We start from the raw sequence: 20335 nt of genomic DNA on the forward strand, positions 1-20335 counted from the left end.
GAGACTTGTGTTTCAAGACCTATAGTACTTATAAAGGTCTTTTAGCAGTCGTCCTTGACACTTTAAAAATTTATATCTCGTGAACGGTAAGAGATTAAGAGATGGGGTTTGGACCATCGTATAGAGGACCTCGAGGACTATGTTTGACCGAATTTTGGTCCTCCCGAAAAATCGGGGTGGGGGTAAAAATTGAAGTTTTTAAAAGAACATCATTTACGGTCGAATCAGGTAAAACGGAGCGTTTTGGCAAGTTTTCGGTTTTTGGGTAAAAAATGTGAAATTTGTCCCAAAAAATAATTGTTTTTTCCAAATTTTTGGAAACATGATTTTTAGTATAAACAAAGTCTGCGACGCTTCTTGGAATTAATTTGGCAACTCTACCTCTTATGGTTCTCGAGATATTGGCAAAAGTTTTCGGGAATTCTTGGAATTACAGCAGCATTTCCAGGAATTCGTGATGGCTGTGTATGACGGGTTTATCATTCGGTAGGCGCTTGTAACAAATGGTAAGTATACCATTGTCGGTAATTAGGGAATGGTTATTGATGGTAAGTGCAGGTAAGTCGACAGTTGGCCCTCTATTGGCAAAGTATACAAGTTAATGGTAAGTTTTTAATAGTAGAGGTATCCCGTTAGTCGGTAACTTATAAGATTTTAGTATTTTAATTTAATTTAAAGAATTTTTATAATAAAATGAACGATTATTGATGCAATTCCTTTACAATATTAAATTTAGGTGTCGACCATAAGGTGTATGATTAATTTAATTGAATAATTTGATATTCAATGTAGATTTGGTAATTAACTATTATCATCATGATTTCGAACGATTGTAACCTTAAAGAATATAACATTTTATATAGTCTTAATGATTAATATAAATAAAATAGTCGTTCAAAAGTTATGAACGTTAGAGAATATAATAATATAAGTGTTAACTGGTTAATATAGAGATAGTATATGATTATTAGAATAATAATAAAATGTAAGAATATATAATGTGAGTAATAATATGAATAATAAATGAATTATGTAATATAAAATTAACTGAATAATTAAAATAATTGGATAAGAATATAATATAAGTGTAATAAATGAATAGTAATATAAAGTTGATTAAAATATAATTGAATATATGAATAGATATACGAATAAAGGAAATTCATAAAGCAAATAATTAATAAAAATTGAAAAATTTACACGGGACGTGACAGAGAAATATTTTTATCTGGCATTCTACAAGTTACATGTTGTAGAATAAATTCAGAAATTTCTTTTTCAGAAGATACACCAATAATTGGTGCATCTTTAATCCATAATTATTTAAAACACAATAAGCAGGCATTAATCCGTTACGGAATTTTCTTTGGCAATAAAGACATATGTAGTGCGGATTAATATTTTGATTTTTTATATGTGCCATTAAATCTCTCCAAATTGGAATATCTAATTGTGTTTTAACCTTACTAATTTCAGATACATTTCTCTTATAACAAAGTCTCTCACATGAAACACAAACATATCGAGGTGTGTCTATGGAACGTTTAGTCAACGCCTTAAATGCTTTGCTATATTTAGAAATAATATCATCATCACTCAAATCAGTTAAACTTTGATGATGTTTGTACATATTTGCTCGATTTTGTGCCACAGTTATAAGTTCATTTAATATATCGATATCGCCAGAATTTAAAGCCTTTTCTAGATTTATTAACTTTTGATAGTCTGCTCTCATTCGATAAATCAAACGTTTAATAAATCTCACCTTTGGAAAATGAGGTGATAATAATTGAATAGAAAGAGACATTGCTTTACAAAGGTTTGGATTAATGTAACAAGCCTGTGTATGACCTAATTTGTCAGTTAAATCATTTACTGTACATTTCTGACAAACCTTGCGTAATAGTTCTGGTATTTTCTTTAAAGTACATGTATTTATTGCTTCAAGAAATTGTTTATAACGATCGATTACAAATGAATTAATTTTACACGAAGTATTGCACAACCATGCTTTTTTAGCTTGTGCTTCTACCAAAGGTAATATATTTATAATTTGACCTTTCACGTTTGTTATCAAAGATTGCGATGAAATAAATTGTTCACTATATGTAGAATCGATAAAATAATTTTCAGAAGAAGCTGTATGACCCGATATACCACATAACGCATGTAATTTATCATCAATTGTTAAACACTCGGTAACGAGGGTTAAGTGTACTTCAGCTTTTTTCTTCAATACAGCTAATATTTTATACATATTGTGAATATAATTATTTCTAATATACAAAGACGAACGCAAAATTCTTTCAGCTTCTAATCGTCTTTCAATTTTATTTTTAATATCCAGTTTATTCATTATATCTGTTATTGTCACGGGATTACGCATGTGTATGTAATTTTTTGACCAAAACTTACTATATTTTTTAATAATATTTTGGCCAACATATTTTTTTACAGAATTAAATTTTAATATCTTTTTCTCGTAATATTGTTTATTATACAACCATTTACAATCGGAATATTTTCTGTATCTATCTCGTTCATGTTGTGAATGTATAAAATAATGTATTCTTTTACGCAAACGATTTTTTTGTAAATTTTTAATATATTGATGTCGCTTTTTAGCACGATTATTCAGTAAATCTTTTTTATACCGATCCAATTGCTTAGCCCGATTTTGTTTTAAATTTTGTTGATATCCAAGCCGCTTTTTAGCACGATTATTCAGTAAATCTTTTTTATACCGATCCAGTTGCTTAGCCCGATATTGTCTTAAATTTTGTTGATATCGAAGCCGCTTTTTAGCACGATTATTCAGTAAATCTTTTTTATATTGATCCCGTTGCTTAGCCCGATTTTGTTCTAAATTTTGTTGATATCGAATTCGTTTTTTAGCACGAATATTTTCCAAATCATTGTCTGTATAACATTTTATACCACGATTACCTTGAATTTTTTCATATTGACGTCGCTTTTTTGAATGATTATTCAATAAATCTGTCCTATATTGATTTAGTTGCTTAGCCCGATTTTGTTCTAAGTTTTGTAGATATCGAAGCCGCTTTTCAAGACAAACATTTTCCAAATCATTGTCTAGATAATGTTTTTTACCACGATTATCTTCTATCAAAGAATTATATTCGTTTATATGACGTTTTTTAACCTGATTATTATCAATATCATGACATTCATTCTTCAAAGTATTTTTTTTAGATCTTTTTATACGTTGAGCATTAGCTATAGCTTCTCTTGCTCTTATTACTGCTAATGGAAGTACTTTTTGAGGAACATAATTTAAATCCTGAGGAAAATGCTCAATCACATTAGATTCCAAAATTTTTAATAAATGTGGACGCATTAGACTATGGTCATATCTTACTTTATCAGGTTTAATGTTATATAATAATGAAATAGCAAAAGCTATTGCAAAAACACCACAATCATTACCATTTGGTTGTTGTTGCACAGTCGGAAATTTAACTGAACATTTCTCAAAATCATAGGTTGGAAATAATCTTTTCAAGAATTGTTCATGATCTTTATGAAGTATTTTATTATTTAAGGAATCATATATAAATATATTTTTTCTATCGTAATAGCTACATACCCAATGTGACGAACTGTACAATATTTGAATGTGTTTTGCATCTTGTAATACAGGTTGTATCAAATGAGGAAGCTGTATTCGCCATGTTCCAACAGGTTTATAGTCGGAACAATTTTGTAAAAGTTCATGAAAATGATCAATATGGTCATCATTAAGCCACTCATTCCGGACAATAATATCTTTATTTTCAGGCTTTAAAATAATTTTCTTTAGAGACATTATTTGAAAATACCTTTTTCAAATTTGTGCAAACTTGCTACAATTTTTTACAGACGATCAATAATTATAAGTGTAGAGCAGCAAATTTTTATAGGCCCACAGCAGCCAATTTTTATAGGCGTACAGCAGCCAATTTTTACAAGCGTACAGCAGCCTTTTTTTATTGGCGCACAGCAACTTTTTTTATTGGCGCAGAGCAGCCTTTTTTATTGGCGCAGAGCAGCCTTTTTTGGCGCACAGCAACCTTTTTTTTAGGGCGCAGAGCAGCCTTTTTTATTGGCGCAGAGCAGCCTTTTTTGGCGCACAGCAACTTTTTTTATTGGCGCAGAGCAGCCTTTTTTTATTGGCGCCAGCAACCTTTCTTTTATTGGTGCAGAGCAGCCTTTTTTATTGGCGCACAGCAGTCTTCTAAAATCAGAGACAGAAAGAAAAGAAAAAAACCCTTACCTCTTTTCTCAAAATTAGTAAATAACACAAGTATCCACGTAATAACTAAAATAAAGAAGACAATTATTACATATAAAACATCATCTACAACAGTCGTAGTAGTAAAGTTGTAAGGTCATTGCAACATAAAAGCTTTTTATGCTTATTGGCTATCGCAAATTACAATGATCTTACTATCTTACCACTACGACTATTCTAGACGAGGCTTAATGCTTGAATCACACTAGCGATTAATGATTGCGTCTGCATTCGCGTTTGCGTCTACTACGATTATCTCTTGACAAATAGACAACTAAATAAGAATCACTAATCGTAATCGCCAGCAGCTGCTTTCTGATTGGTTTTGGTCAAGAAACAATCGTAAATGCAAACGCAAACGTAGACAAAAATCATCAACCTCTAGTGTAATTCGGACATAACATAGCGTCTTAAAAGAGTAACCCACTCCCTAAAGCTCGGAAACGGCTTTAAAACATATGAACTTAATTTTGAAGACAAGATCAGAAGATCACCTTAATATCAATATAACGTCTTCCTGACCTTGACAATATCAAAGTCAAATCCATATTTTTCCCATAATATCTTACCTACAACTTCACCTAAAACATTTTTCCATATTTAAAGCCGTTTTCGAAATTTATAAAATAAGACGTTCTGCTTAAAAATAAAAATATTAATATTTTTCCATTTTATTTTAATAGTAAAGTTGTAAAGTCATTGCAATATAAAAGCTTCATACTCATTAGTTGTCACTAATACTTTACTGCTACGGCTATTGTAGACGAGGCTTAATGCCCGAATCGTACTGGCAATTGACTGTGTCTGCGTTTGCGTTTGCGTCTACGATTGTCTTTTAATTTGATAAATAGACAACTAAAAAAGGTCATTGCACGTACATTTTCTTAATCGTAACCGTAAGATTTCGATCAATCATATTGCTCAAAGCCGTAATTAACCGAATTAACCAATCGTATTGCTCAATTTCTTACAGTTATGATTAAAGAAAGATGTACGTGCAATAGCCTTAAGAATCACTAATCGTAATCGCCAGCGGCTGCTTTCTGATTGGTCAAGAGGCAATTGTAGACGTAAACGCAAACACAAACGCCATCGCCAATCACTAGTGTGATTCGGGCATAAGACAGCATCTCAATCTGACCCACCTCCTAAAACTCGGAAACGGCTTTAAAACACAATGGAGTTAATGAATAACGTCAACAAGAGGGTCAATTCTGTATTTCTAAAGAAGTGAAAACGTGAAAAGTGAGCAAGCGATTGATTGTTATTTAATATATATATCAACATAATATCCTCCTGATCTTGGCAACATCAAAATCAAATCCATATTTTTCCTGTAATATCCTACCTATACCTACAATCCACCAAAAATATTTTTCTCATATTTAATTAAAGCCGTTTCCGAGATTAGGAAATTTAGGATTAATATACACCAATCACTGTTGCTCACACTTCACATTTTTGCTTCTTCAAAAATACAGACTCGACCGCCAGATCTACGTAAAAAAATTAAAAGTTTGATTATTTTAATTAGTAGCAGAATAAAAATATATACATCGCAGCGAATATGCTCAGACCATAAAATACATAACCATGTTTCACTCTTATGCCCGTTTGCTTTTATTTAACTTTGTAAAATTCTGAGTCTCTACTTTGAAAATAGTTATTACACATTTATCTTGATACTTACTAAAATATTATTTTCAATACTTGCTTCTCGCCTTTGATTTAATAATTAAATTATATTGACAATCTATATCAATAATGATCACCAATAAAGACAAACCACCGCCATAAACAATCCATCAACAATAAAGACACCATCCAAACGGCTATAAAATTTCTAAAGCTGCGTTCGCAAACATCACCCGAGTGCCTCATGTATCTACACCCGAGTACTCCCAGCCTCCCATATATAATTTTAAACAATCAAAGACATCATGGCGGCTGATAAGGAAGTAACGTAAGTATATCGTGCTATTACAACAATTAAGAAATTTGTAATAAAAATAATTAAATAATTTAATTTCAGGTTAATGGAAATTGATACGGCGGGCGATGAAATCATCGCCAATGCAGCTTCTCAAATCGAGAAGCTGCATATGCAAGAAATCGCTCATGCAGCTTCTCGAGTTGAGAAGCTGCAAAAGATAAGTGTACCGGCGACGGCCTCGGCACCGCCACCGCAGGCGGTCCCACTACCACCACCACCACCGCCGACGACGACGACATTGGCCCCGCCGCCACCGCCGACGACGACGACATTGGCCCCGCCGCTGCCAACGGAAACGGCTCTACCATCGCCGTCGCAGCCGACGTCGGCGTCGGCCCCCGCACCACCGCCGACAACGTCGGCCCCGCTGACGTGGTGGGCCCCGACATGGCCGTCCTCACCGACATGGTCGGTCACGCCCTGGGGGATTTATTTAACACCACCGCCACCGCCACCGCCACAGCAGGTGGAAAGACGTAAGTAAAAAAAAAAAGATTTACAGAACACAAAGTTATCTGAACAGAATGAATTCATTCGCAAAAGAAAAACGTATGCGAAAATACCTGCTCTAACAGAAAAGTTACAAGTTTATTGATTATTAAAATACAAATAGCCAATAAATTTCCAACTTTTCTGTAAGAACAGAATTTGCGAATACGTTTTTCTTGCGAATGAATTCAAGAATCGAGCTCCTATCTTTATATATTGATATCAAGGTTTGGCCCATGATAAAGATCAATTTTTGTAATGCGACAGTGCAGCACAGCCACCTACAAAAAATGGTCTTTATCACGGACCAGACCATGATATGTTTATGATATTTTGAGCTGCTGAACATAAATCCAGTGTCAGAATTGCCCATCACTCACCATTTTCCACATACAGAGCAATTATTACAATTTTTAAGGTTTTTAGGCTACCTTTTTAATGCTCAGATAACTTTTTATTTTTTGTGTGCCTGTTACATAAAAAATTAAAATAATATTTCATTAATCATCTTTATTTTTATTACAGCTCGTCGATGGCAACGTGCTGGGAGAAGCGTTGCCCGCAGGCGAGAGCGCGGGCGAGGCCGCGGGCAAGGTAATAACCAAAGGGGCCGTGGAAGAGGCCAAGGTGGGCCTCAAAATATTAACATCAGTTACCATTATTAGGTAAGCAATATGGAAAAAAATTACTATCATGTGACAGTAGCTGTGGACTACTTTGATCCACAGCTATTACCACATCACATTAATTTAATAAATAAATATTTTCTATTGTTCCAGATTTTATTCAACTGCCAGATGCAACAAAATATATTTTTATTAATGTACCTTAATGTTGCCAAAATAAAAAATAAAAAATAAATAAATATTTTATTTTAACCTTACAATAAATAAATCCAGTTACCTTGACATAGTCATAGGCTGCAACTTTATCTAGTAACTGTCATACATTCTGTATAATCTAGATATATGGAAATATGCCAGTAAGTCTTAGTCAAAACTAAAAAGTAAGTATTTAAATAAAATTTTTTTTGTATTTGTAATTATATTATACAGTTATTGATAATAAATTTGTCCATGTTTTACTTAACATATAATCATATGCCGACTTGTAATGTTAAATAAAATCATGACTTACATTTGTAAATAGCCTTTAATTAAATAACCTACGCTGTCATCTCCAAAGTTGACAAGCTTGAGAAATTTCCATAAGAGCCACGCTTTCTCATTACAAGTCGACACATGATTATATGTTACAAGAGCATTAATAATTATCAATAACTGTAAGAAAACACTCAATAAATTACCAATTACAACAATAAATATAATGCTATATTAATTAAACTGATACACAGAGAATGAAAAGTAAAATATGGGAGAATGACATGTCGCTCTATATTTGAAAAGTCAATCATCTCTCATATACCTTAATACAAAAAGAAATTTTGAATGTGATCTTTGTAAAAAAGAATTGTATTAATTAGAATGAATTGTTTTGGGAACAAAGTAATTTAAAAAATATTTACTTTTTAGTTTTTGATTTAACTAAAAATCCATATATCTAGCTCGCATAGAATGTATGACAGTTAGGCTGCGTTCGGAAACATCCACTGGTGGTGTGGTTGCGTGATTTCAGTGGAGAAGTAGTGGGGATATCGTGTGCTCTCGAGTGTGGAAGGTTTCCGAACGCTACGTGTGACACTGAGGTGCGCTGAGGAACGAATGGACGCTGTGCCTGCATGTGTCTAGTAGGTTATCTTTTAATTACATTCACTTTAATAAAATTCTGGGTAGGGGATGGTCAATTAAATTGATTGCTCATATGGATGAATTATATATATCTTGTAGAGTTTAATTTCTCATAAAATATTACAATTAAATATTACATTAACAAAAATATTAAATTTAATTTTTTTAATTATATATTTAATTTTTTCTTTCCTAATGATATTCTTATGATAATATTAGGATTCTTACTGGATTTTATATCGGGACCAGTATCCGTTAGTTTCACGTCGGCGGCGGCGATTATCATCGCTACCAGCCAGGTAAAAGGATATCCCTGGGCTCAAAGTTTCCTGTACCAAGTTCGTACAAGTCTGGCGAAGTATTTTCGAGCACATCGGCGAGACGAGTTGTTGGTATACCGCTTTGGGAATTGTCTGTATTGCTTTTTTCTACTTCTTCGAGTAAGTGCAACACTATTGTATTACATTTGCATTTCAGTTTAATTTACCTGTTGTTTCGGTACTTAAACAGTCCGGCCACAATTCTCTTTCAATCATTTATTATATTGACATTGTTAAAAGTAGAATTTAAATGAGTTTAACCTGACAGACATAATGCTGTCTCACCTTGTTCCGAGTTTGTCTAAATTAGTTACTGCACGATTGTTGGCAACATAACTGCAACATTAAGACGTTTGGCTATCCGGGCATATAGTTGCTAAAAGATTACAATACTTTTTTTCGGTGATTTTTGAAATCCAGCTTGTTCACTGACAAGCGATTAATTATTGCACATGGATTTAACCAATTATGTTAAATCACGAACAAGATTGCGTTTAACACTTATCAAAAAATAAAGTGTGATTTTTTAGTAACCAACTTTACATATTGTTATATATATATATATTTAAACCTAGTTTTTTTAATTCTTGGTTTTTATTATAGATTATATTATAATGGATAGACAAATTATTATTATTATAATCAATGTAATGGCTGGACACAATATTTTAAGAACAGTTGTTAAAAGACTATCGTATGAAGATAGTAGTGATGATGAATGTGAGAGATGGCATCAGGAAGCAAACATGCTTCAAGTGCGGCTTCTTGACCGAGATTTAAACCACGTTGTAAGAGTTAGAAATTATGTCACCATGACAATACCAAATTATACAGAAAGGCAATTTAGAGAACATTTTCGAATGTCTAGAAGAACATTCGAAAACTTAGAGCAAATATTAACACCTTATTTAATAAGAACAGCAGAAACTGGAAGAAATACTTTAAATGTGAGGACACAATTACTCGCAGTTTTGTGGATACTCGCAACTCCTGATTCTTTCAGGTAGTTAGTAGTTGTCAATAAGTTTGTTAAATACATGCAGTTTTTATATTCGAAAAAAGTAATAAAGTGCAATTTTTTTAAAGATCTGTGTCTGACCGTTTTGGTATCAGTAAATCACTCGTACATGATTCCTTAAAGAGAGTGGTGGCTGCCTTAAATAATATAGTCGATAGATTTATCAAATGGCCGGTTGGTGACCGATTAAATGATGTTAAATGTCGATTTTCTCAAATTGGATCACTTCCTGATGTTGTTGGGGCAATTGACGGATGTCACGTTGCTATTCCTGCACCTAAAGTAAGTTATAAGGAGTGTGTTTCCACTGAGTACGTCACGTATCGCGTCATTTATTCTATTGACTTAAGCTGAGAGCACACGATGCTTTTTTACCTGCTGGATCGCTTGCTCGCGCCTGTGGTATGCATTCTGATTGACTCTCATAATTGTAACTATCAAGAAGAACCAATCAGGACATGTAGCACAGGCGCGAGCAAGCAATCCAGCAGGTAAAAAAGCATCGTGTGCTCTAGGCTTTATTCTATTGTATCATTTGAAGATACAAATCTGAATGAGCTGATAGAATAGATAATGCGACACGTAAGTCCTGGTCTACAACCTTGCTTTAATAAATAATTTAAGCTCTAAGCTTTAAGAATTAACCAATCACAATCGCATTTGACAAGAATAATCAATTATGATTGATCAATTCTTAAAGCTTAGAGCTTAAATTATTTATTAAAGCAAGGTTGTAGACCAGGACTAACGCACTTAGTAAAAACGCACTCAAACTTGTTTTAAAATATAAATCTTTGTATTACAGTATCAGATAAATTTTTAGTAAAAAAATAAAATAATACCAGGAATAAGAAGTATGTGACGATATGAGTAGGTTCGATCATTGTTTTATCTTTTTTGATTTATGAAAAGATATGCCATTTATCGAGTCTACAATTATCGGTAGCAGTGTGCAGAAGAGTGCCTTTAGTATTCTTTATTGAAGGGGAAAAAATTATATTTATTTGCCATTATTTTAAATCAGAAAATAGAGTTTAATAAGAGAAATTTTTATTATCTTGTATTTTGATTCTGTGTTTGTAGATACATCCGATTTCTTATAGAACTAGAAAGAAGGAATATGCCATAACACTGCAGGCTGTGTGTGATGCAAACCTTATGTTTACAGACTGTTTTGTTGGTTTTGCTGGATCCGTTCACGATGCGAGGATTTTCAGGAATTCTGACCTCTGGCATGCAGTAATGGCGAATACAAATGCCTTCTTCCCTAATAAAGAATACATCATAGGTGATAAAGCCTATCCTGTCTTGTCGTGGTGTTTAACTCCATACATCAACAGAGGCAATATTACCGAGGTATAATTAATTATTGGAAAATTTAATTTTTTTATTTCGTGAATGTTTGTAATAATTATGCTTTAGTTTTAAATTTATATGTTTTTGAATACAGAAATGTTTCTGACGTCTGCAAAGTTTGTTGATGGAATTAAATTTTTTTTCTTTGTTATAGGCACAAAAGAATTTCAATGAGCAGTTATCAAAAATGAGGCAGGTTATTGAAAGAGCTTTCGCTCTTCTTAAAGGACGATTCCGACGATTAAAATATTTGGATATGAGTTGCGCTCACCTGATACCCTATGTCATTTTGGCATGTTGTGTATTACATAACATTTGCCTCGAAGGTTGTGAAGACGTTGAGGATTTTATACAGGATATAGAAGATTATGATGATGATAATGCAAATGATTTCCATCCTAATCGGTTACCTGATGACGATAGGGGATTGATCCGCCGAGATTATTTAACGGCCCTCTTGATACACAATGCATTAGAAATGTAATATCACAATAATAAAATTTATTAAAAAATTAGTATTAACATTTATTTATACAAAATAAGCAACTTCTCAATATTTATAAATTTATTTTTATTTTGACATAAATTTAACATTATTTTATTATCACAAGATTAAATCAGTATTTCTTATTATAAAATAACATTATTAAAATCAATAATTAGTCAGTCTGTTTTATAGCATAGATAGGAATAAAATATGTGTCATTATCATTATAAAAAGCTTCCGGATAAATGTAGCGTACTGAAACAGTGTTCGCAAAATATTGGCTTAATGCTGTTTTAATACGCGACATTCACCTGAAAGCCTTTCATAATGATAATGATAAGATCAATAGTATAAAATCCTTAAAACCAAAATACATATGTAATACTGTATGTAATATATATATGTAATATCTTTCGCAAATATATTCTAACAAAATATTAATATAAACCTTATTTTGCTATGCAATAGCTATACTTATAAGTATACTTTCGAACTATATGTATGTTAAAACCAAATAATAAACATATATATGTAATAACGTTATAAAATATTTTGTTTATAAGAAAATAAATATGAAAATATCTCATAAGGTTTATCCCGTAAGTTTGAGCATTGTTTTAGTCACATTGTAAAAATGTAGTATTGCAACACTCGAGGAGACGTTATTAGCGCTATAAGCATCTATCTTCATTGTTTATTAAAAGTAGGATAAGAATAGATGCTGATAGCGTTAATACTGTCTTTCCGAACATAAAAATTGTAATTTTATATAACTGTTATATTAAATGAACTTACAATTTATCGATTAATTTATTCATTATCTCTTTGTAGGCATCTATCACATTTTTTGATTCAGCTATAGCTTCTCTGTGACGTCGTTCCTTCGCTTCTTCCCGAACTTTTGCATCCGCAATAAGAGCGGCAGACCAGTCTTTTAATTCTCGCTGAATTTTAGTCATTTTCTTTTTTCTTTGGTAAGGAATTTCTTCAGACTGAGTTGAAGTTTCAGAATCTTCATTTATTTCTTCAAAATTGCCTTCAGAATTGGAAGGCATTTTTCTCTTGTTAAGACTAGACGCAACAGCGACAGGTTTAACGCATGGTTTTTCTCCTAAAACGTCTTCTAATTCCTCATAAAACTTGCAAGTTTTGGGATCATTACCAGATTGATTATTATGATCCTTTACTTCTGTGTACTTCCTTTTGATATCTTTCCACTTGTTTTCGCATTGAATTGCAGTTTTCTTCCTCCATTCAGAAGACGTCTTTTGTAATTCTTCGCAGATTAAAGCCCACACATCCCGACTCTTCATAGTTTTGAAACGTTTTTGATAATCTCGCCAAAGATAGATGAGACACTTTACTTCGTTGTCATCTCTCCAAGATGCTGTTGATGAAACTGCAAAAATTACATAGACAATAATATTATAAAGTACTTATATTATTAAGTAATTATAAAGTACTTCTACAATAAGTTGCAAACGCCCAAATACATTTGCTATATTTTATCTGCATAGTGACGAAATTCAAAGATTGAAAATGATAACGTTGATCATAGATGCATCCTCATATGACATAAATCAGCAAATGAGAGATATTCTGATGATGTACAAAGTGCGACAATGTGCTTATTTTGCGAGAAACAACACAATTAATTCATTATTATTAAAACAATCCAGATGGTGCAATGTTATGTTGTTACTAGTAACAAAATATAAATAAATGTTTGACTATTATATTCAGAATGATTTTATCTGAATGCCTTGTCGCCAGTTGCAAAACTGTAATTAATTGCATCAATTTATCATTGGCATTCGCGAAAAATAACAAGGCCTTTGCAATTTATTGGATGTAGTATCGGTAGCGGATGCACTGGATATATATCGGTAATCATTACATTCAAATAAACATTATAACCTAAAAGAGCACTAAAGGAGTAAAAGTAAAATTTTACCTGCTAAATTGCTATGAACTTTGCTTGAACACCCTGCATCATTTGAACCATTGTCACATGACATTGATTCGTTGTTCTGTGATGTTGAAGCCTCATTATATAACTCTTGATTCACATATAAATTGAAAAACTCTAAAGTACTTTTAGACATAGGTACAGCAAAGATTTCATTTTCTGTAAAATAAAATAATTATATTTTAATCAATAACCAATAATTACATAATTGTTGAAAAACTACTGTTTTATATCTATATATAATATAGAAATCTATAAGTATTAAAACTGAAAATAAAAAATTACAAAATAATCTTTAACTTTATTCTTTATATAGTTTTGAAACTTATATAATAACTCGTCACCTTGTATATCTTGGATAAGTAAATTTCCATCGCTATTCAATAGAGGTTTGTCCTCATTCATGACAACCTTGTGCCGACCCTGTATTAATATTATATTATTGAACATTGTATGTATACTGATCTGTAATAAAAATTAATAAACTAAAAAAATTGTGTAATTTTTAGCAGTATATAAATAAACTAAATCTACTAAAAATATAATTATATATTAAACACAAAGTAAAACATTGGTCTAATTACATATAATAAAAAATCAATGATAATTATACAAGTTAAGATAATTTTATTAATATTTAAAGTAAAGAACCTAAACCTAAATAGATATATTTTGGCATATTTGGCATATTGCATTACACATTACAAATTCAGCAGCATGATTACTTATACATGCAATCGGTTGAGGACATTTAAAAAAGGAAACAGTCAGCAATAATAATACATTATATTGTTGGCGATATAAAAGCAACATGGCAACAACAAATGATTGATAACAAATTGATGCTGACATGTTGTTATCAACGCTGTACGATTGTTGGTAACGTAACTGCAACATCAAGATCTCAGATAGTCAAACGTCTTAATGTTGCAGTTATGTTGCCAACAATCGTGCAGTAACTAATTTAAACAAACTCGGAACAAGGTGAGACAGCATTATGTCTGTCAGGTTAAACTCATTTAAATTCTACTTTTAACAATGTCAAATTAATAGCAACGTGTCAGCATACATTTGTTATCAATCATTTATTGTTGCCATGTTGCTGTTATATGTTTATATTTTAATTTACGTATGCAATTTCTAATAGCGAAGCAATAAAAATAATTTTATTTGTGATTTATTGATTGAGAAACTTATTGAAAATGATTATAAATTATTTAAAATTGATTAAAATTTAATTAATTCTTTACCGGTTTTTAATAACAAAATTATAATAGAAATCGGAATCACACTTCTAACTTTATTTAGTTTTAACATAATTTCAAGTCTATAGACTATAATAAATGATTGAAAGAGAATTGTGGCCGGACTTTACTGTCTAAGTACCGAAACAACAGCCCAGCTAACCAAACCCAAAGTAGAATCCCACAGCAAATCTATAGTCTACTGTGTCTGCATTAGGCTCGTGTTCTGTCGGACAGCGACTGCATTCGACTGATCTGCTTTTTTTCTGCTGCCAATATGCTGTCAGATTTTGTCCAGCAGATTCTGTCTACGAAACACAAGCCTAATGCGGACACAGTAGGCTATGGATCTGCTGTGTGGGATTCTGCTTTTGCAGATTTGGTTAGCTAGGAGGTAAATTAAACTAAACTGCAAATGTAATGCAATAGTGTTGCACTTACTCGAAGAAGTAGAAGAATGATTATACAGACAATTCCCAAAGCGGTATACCAACAACTCGTCTCGCCAATGTGCTCGAAAATACTTCGCCAGACTTGCACGAACTTGGTACCGGAAACTTTGAGCCCAAGAATATCCTTTACTTGGCTGGTAGCGATGATAATCGCCGCCGCCAACATGAAACCAACGGATACTGATCCCGATATAAAATCTAGTAAGAATCCTAATATCATCATAAGAATATCATAAATAACAATATGTAAAACAGAAATATATACTAAATATATCATGCAATTTTCTATCGTTACAATAGCATCACAAAGTATAAATAAATGTTTGCAAATCCAACATGACATATTTACATGGAAACTATATAATAATAATTAAATCAATAAATTCTTACATGTATGTAAGAAATATATATAACATTTTAATAAATAATAAGAAATATTTTTAATATTAATTAAGTTAACTTACGTTAGCTGTGATACGACTAGGTTCAGAGAGATTCACTATAGATTATTATTTACAAACATTGCGCATGCATGAAATCGGTGGCGCATGCATATAATTGCGCATGCGCCACCGATTCACACCGAGTCAACCCACTTTTTCGTCGGGTGGTTTAGTGGCACACGGTGTGCCACACTCACTATTTCCGAACGACCCCTCACGGACACACACCGAGTACACACGAGTGTTTCCGAACAGCTGGTGTGCACCAGTGTGTACCCAGTGTGTGTTTCCGAACGCAGCCTTACTAAAAGAGAAATGTAAAGATAATCTTCGGCATCCATCAATGGCCACGTCCAACAAGCTAGCTGGGTGACACTAGCCTATATAATTTGTTATAATAATTCGAAATCTAAAAAAGATAGTTGTATGATAACTTTAAGAGCCACATAGTTGCAATCTTGTTCGTCTTGTCTGTTCTGGGTCTACTCGGAGCAAACCCAAGCAGACCAAAGCACTCTAATAAGTTGATTCCGATGACACCAACCTATTAGAGTGCGTTGGTCTGGTTGGGTTTGCTCCGAGTAGACTTATATCAAGTTATTCTCTTACCTGACTTGTCATATAAGATAATGGCATACTTGGAAAATGATACAAATTGCCTTGCTAATTCTCTATGATATTTCACTAAATTTACCTGGCACACTGTAAATTCTGAAGCTTCGATGTTAATTTTCTTTTGAAATGTTTCTTCCTCTCTTTTTTTTTAACTGAAATTTAAAACATAACACAAAGTATTACTCTTATCTCAGAATATTTATTTAACAAAAATGCAAATTTTGTGTAACTTATCTGATCTTCAAATTAAGCACAGCTGTATTTCCCTCCGCAATGTAATCCACGATGTAATATACAGGTTATCATATCATTGCCGTGAAACTCGCCACAGATTAAAAATCTTTCCTCTTAATCTCTCTCTCCCTCTCTCTTTCTCTCTCTCTGCCTTCTTTCCTCCCTCGAAGTTCTCTTCCAATCGATGATTCACAAGTACCTCAAATAAAAAACAATTCGCGAACTGTCTGCACATCTCCACAGAGAAAAACCTCGGAGAGATTTCTCTCTGGGGCTCGATTCTTGAATTCATTCCTATAAGAGAAATGTATTCACAAATTCTGTTCTTACAGATTATTGGCTATCATATATATGGCTTTTATTGCAACTTTTCTGTTAAAGCGGATATTTGCGCATACGTTTCTCTTGCGAATAAATTCTTAAAAGACATTATTTAGACATAATAACATAATACTTCACGAAAACTGTCACAACAATCACAATAACATAATCTTCATCGTCATACGTCACTTCGCGCTAACCCCTGGCAACCATATAATCCATTAACACACGCCGTAATGACGAGATGCAAACGTCGTAGTGACGATGCAAATGACTGCGTTCCATTTTATTACGTACATGATTAACATTGGACATTATTATGCATGAAACGGAACGTTACCCGAGAAGCATGCGAATGTGATCGCTGCTCGTGCCACTAACTATATTTCGTCGATATGACAGGTTTCCTAAATAACCCGAGGCGCATAACACACAAGCGCCTCTTGCATCAAAAGTGTGAAAGTGACATTTTCTGATCTGAGAAGTCGATGACGATAACGATAACGACGTTTCTTAAATGAAAATTTTAACATTTGGACTTTGCGTCGTAATATCTCCTCTCGTAGGGTACGTAGGGGAGAAATACAAATAGTTTTCTTATACAAATCGACCCCAAGCTTTCGATTGAGCTTAGTTAGAACTCGATCCGTTTAGCCGTTTCTGAGTTCCGATAATCTTGGATGCTCGCAAGTCACGTACTCGCGTAAAGAGCACGGTCGGGCTCGCGCTGCGCTTTCACTTGGCGCGAGCCACTACCGTGTCTCTTGATAAAATGTTCATGCATCAATCAATGTATCAATAAATGTCAAATAAAATGTCTATGTATCAACCAAGCTGTATTAAATTGAATTAAATTATAATTTGAATTAAAGTCAATTATATTAAATTAAATAAAAAATCAAAATGTCAATTGAATAATATTAAATTAGAGTTAAACTATCAAAGTCGCGAATTGAATAGAATTAAATTAAATTAATTTGTAATTAAATTATATTAAAATTGAATTAATTTGAATTAAATTTCCAAACGGCAGACTGGGGTAATATTGTATCAGAATCTATTCGGTTGTTAAATTGTTAAATATTTAATATTAAAATAATTTGAAATAATTTAGAATGATGGTCGAAAGGTGATTACGCGCGAGAGAGAATGCACTTGCAATGATTGGTGACAGCTTGATTGAAATTAAGAGAATATTATAAAATAAATTAATTAAATTGAATTACTCACCAAGGGATCTTCGGGGATATATGAATTATTGAGGCTGGATCCCCAAATAGTTTTACAAGTCTTTATTTCTTTATGTTACAGTTCTTTCGATCGTCGACAAGATGGCGGATTCTTTCAAGATGGTGGAGTCGGAGCACAATGATTGAATAAGTGATACTCTTAAGGAGCGTGATGTTAGTACTTTAAAATCTCAGCACGCAATGCTGATCCGCCGCGGCGCTCGCTTTTATATTGTTCGAGTTTGTTGGCTGCGGGGTGTGGTACGAAGTAGGAGTTACATCATTCTCGCTTCTAATTTCAAAGGATGCCGCGGAATGTCGGCATAATTTTACAAAGAATGTACTTGCATCGGATGTTTAGTCTTTCGAGATACAGAAAAATATCATATTATCATTTGATCAAACAATTTCGCAAGTGATTCACGATGACTCATATCTGAGCGTGAGAATGGAATTTATGCATCTTATGCATATAAAATATTCATTCAAATATTATAACTGTGAAATAAATTATTAATTAATGTTTCTACGACTCGTACGCTTGCGGAGGTTTTATACAATAATATTTCTTTCATTGTAAAGCTTAGTTTTTGCAAAATTTAATTGTTAATAGACGCTACGCATTAATTATTTGATATTTAACGAAATTAATTATTTGTAATACTTATTTGTTAAGATAATGACTTTATATGGTAATATTATTTAATACTAATAGATTTTATATCATTTTGAGTTCTGTTTTATTAAGATTAATTATTAATTAAGTCTGAATAATTGAATATGCGTACATAGATATGTTTTATCAATAAATTAATTGTTAATTAACATTTATCTTCATGGTAACAATTTTTACGTATAGTAGTAGTGGTTCTCAAACTATGTGTAATTTTTATATTTTTTAAACCTTCGCAATTGTGTTATTAATGATGTCACGTCCCGGAAGAGTGACCTTCCTAGCTTATGCGTACCTAGGTCACACAAATTAGGAGTGCTCTCTTTGCTTTTGAGGCTACCTGCTGGGCCGGCAATACCTTGGGATGTCGAGAGCTAGGATCGGAGTAAGGAGGGTCGAGTGCGTACGCGAAAGAAACAGAAATGGTCTGTTTATCAAAACAAATTCTACTTTATTATTATACTAGGTGTCTACAACTACTAGACTACCATGTTTAGAGGGAGTTACAATTATGGGTCGCTGGGCTGGACTGGGCGCAATTCTAAGGATCGCAGGTATTCCTCGAATTCGTCTTGGTTTACACTAGGGAGAGCTTCAGCTGGTATGGCATTAAAAGTTTGCACTGCTTCTATCATTCGAGCGAGACTCTCGTCGACGGTATCTCGGAGGGCCTCCTCGATGTCGGTTGCTGCACTGTTAGGTCGAGAGGGGGAAGGGGGAGGGTTGGATGGTGAAGCAACCGCTACTGGGGGTTGAGGGGGATAGCTTATAGCTTGCGGGGGTACGCGTCGCGAGGTGCGTCGGGGGACAATGTTACGAGGGGCGGTATTAACAATTTCGACATCAAAACACGAAAAAGTCGATAGGTCAATCGCGTGCTGAATTTGTCGCGAGTGATTCGGTAAATGGAATATTTGAGGGGCGCGCCTGTCAATAGAGTGCAAAAGTCGGAGAATCCTGGCCCTTGACTCGATATATCGTTCCAATTGTCGGATGTTCTGCCTGCGGGCTTGTCTCTGCACCGATCTATTCATCTACGGGATCCGCGGGAGGGAGGAATGATTTAATGCATTTTAGAAAATACTAGAAAATACATTAATATGATGCGCACATGATCTTACCTTTGCGGTGAAGATGAGTTGTTAAGGAGTTAATAATAATAATAATAATGGTGACGGGGGCGGTCCTCCTGCGAAGCCCACTTTGGCACTTAGACCATTGTGCCTCCCCGTTATCAGCTGCCCTAGCGGGGCCCCGCTTCCTTCTAAAAGCGGAACAAATCCCCCACAGGCAGCTGCCTCACTTGGTTCGGTTCCAGAAAACCTGAGCCCAGCAGGCGTGTTCTTGGTCCAACCAATGCTGGGCAGTTCCCAAGAATGTGGAGGCTAGTTTCCTCCTCTTCACCGCACAACCTACAGCTGGGCGTATCACTACGACCCAATTTGTGCAGGTG

The 20335-nt window shown here is 33.4% G+C and overlaps 3 protein-coding genes across 5 annotated transcripts; 1 reads left to right on the plus strand and 2 right to left on the minus strand.

The window, feature by feature from the left end:
• Positions 1–1224: 1224 nt before the first annotated feature.
• LOC118644830 lies at positions 1225–3854 on the minus strand. Its single transcript, XM_036284472.1, has one exon. The coding sequence runs from the start codon at positions 3824–3826 to the stop codon at positions 1244–1246; it is 2583 nt and encodes an 860-aa protein (XP_036140365.1). The 5' UTR covers positions 3827–3854; the 3' UTR covers positions 1225–1243.
• Positions 3855–8393: 4539 nt separating this feature from the next.
• On the plus strand, positions 8394–12245 carry LOC118644800 (protein ANTAGONIST OF LIKE HETEROCHROMATIN PROTEIN 1-like). Its single transcript, XM_036284394.1, has 6 exons — positions 8394–8520; positions 8741–8961; positions 9445–9844; positions 9928–10141; positions 10943–11215; positions 11370–12245. The coding sequence occupies exons 3-6, from the start codon at positions 9456–9458 to the stop codon at positions 11697–11699; spliced, it is 1206 nt and encodes a 401-aa protein (XP_036140287.1). The 5' UTR covers positions 8394–8520; positions 8741–8961; positions 9445–9455; the 3' UTR covers positions 11700–12245.
• LOC118644801 lies at positions 11770–15964 on the minus strand. 3 transcript variants are annotated; one of them, XM_036284396.1, is made up of 5 exons: positions 15832–15964; positions 15357–15565; positions 14016–14094; positions 13657–13830; positions 11770–13101 (listed from the first exon to the last, which is right to left on the minus strand). In XM_036284396.1, the coding sequence occupies exons 2-5, from the start codon at positions 15531–15533 to the stop codon at positions 12494–12496; spliced, it is 1038 nt and encodes a 345-aa protein (XP_036140289.1). In that variant the 5' UTR covers positions 15534–15565; positions 15832–15964; the 3' UTR covers positions 11770–12493. The 3 variants fall into 3 exon arrangements, with proteins under 3 accessions (XP_036140289.1, XP_036140288.1, XP_036140290.1); XM_036284395.1 differs by having other exon boundaries at positions 15357–15577; positions 15832–15938; XM_036284397.1 differs by having other exon boundaries at positions 15357–15547; positions 15832–15899.
• Positions 15965–20335: the final 4371 nt, after the last annotated feature.

Source organism: Monomorium pharaonis, chromosome 3 (assembly GCF_013373865.1).
Source record: "Monomorium pharaonis isolate MP-MQ-018 chromosome 3, ASM1337386v2, whole genome shotgun sequence".
In the NCBI taxonomy this organism is placed as follows: Eukaryota; Metazoa; Arthropoda; class Insecta; order Hymenoptera; family Formicidae; genus Monomorium; species Monomorium pharaonis.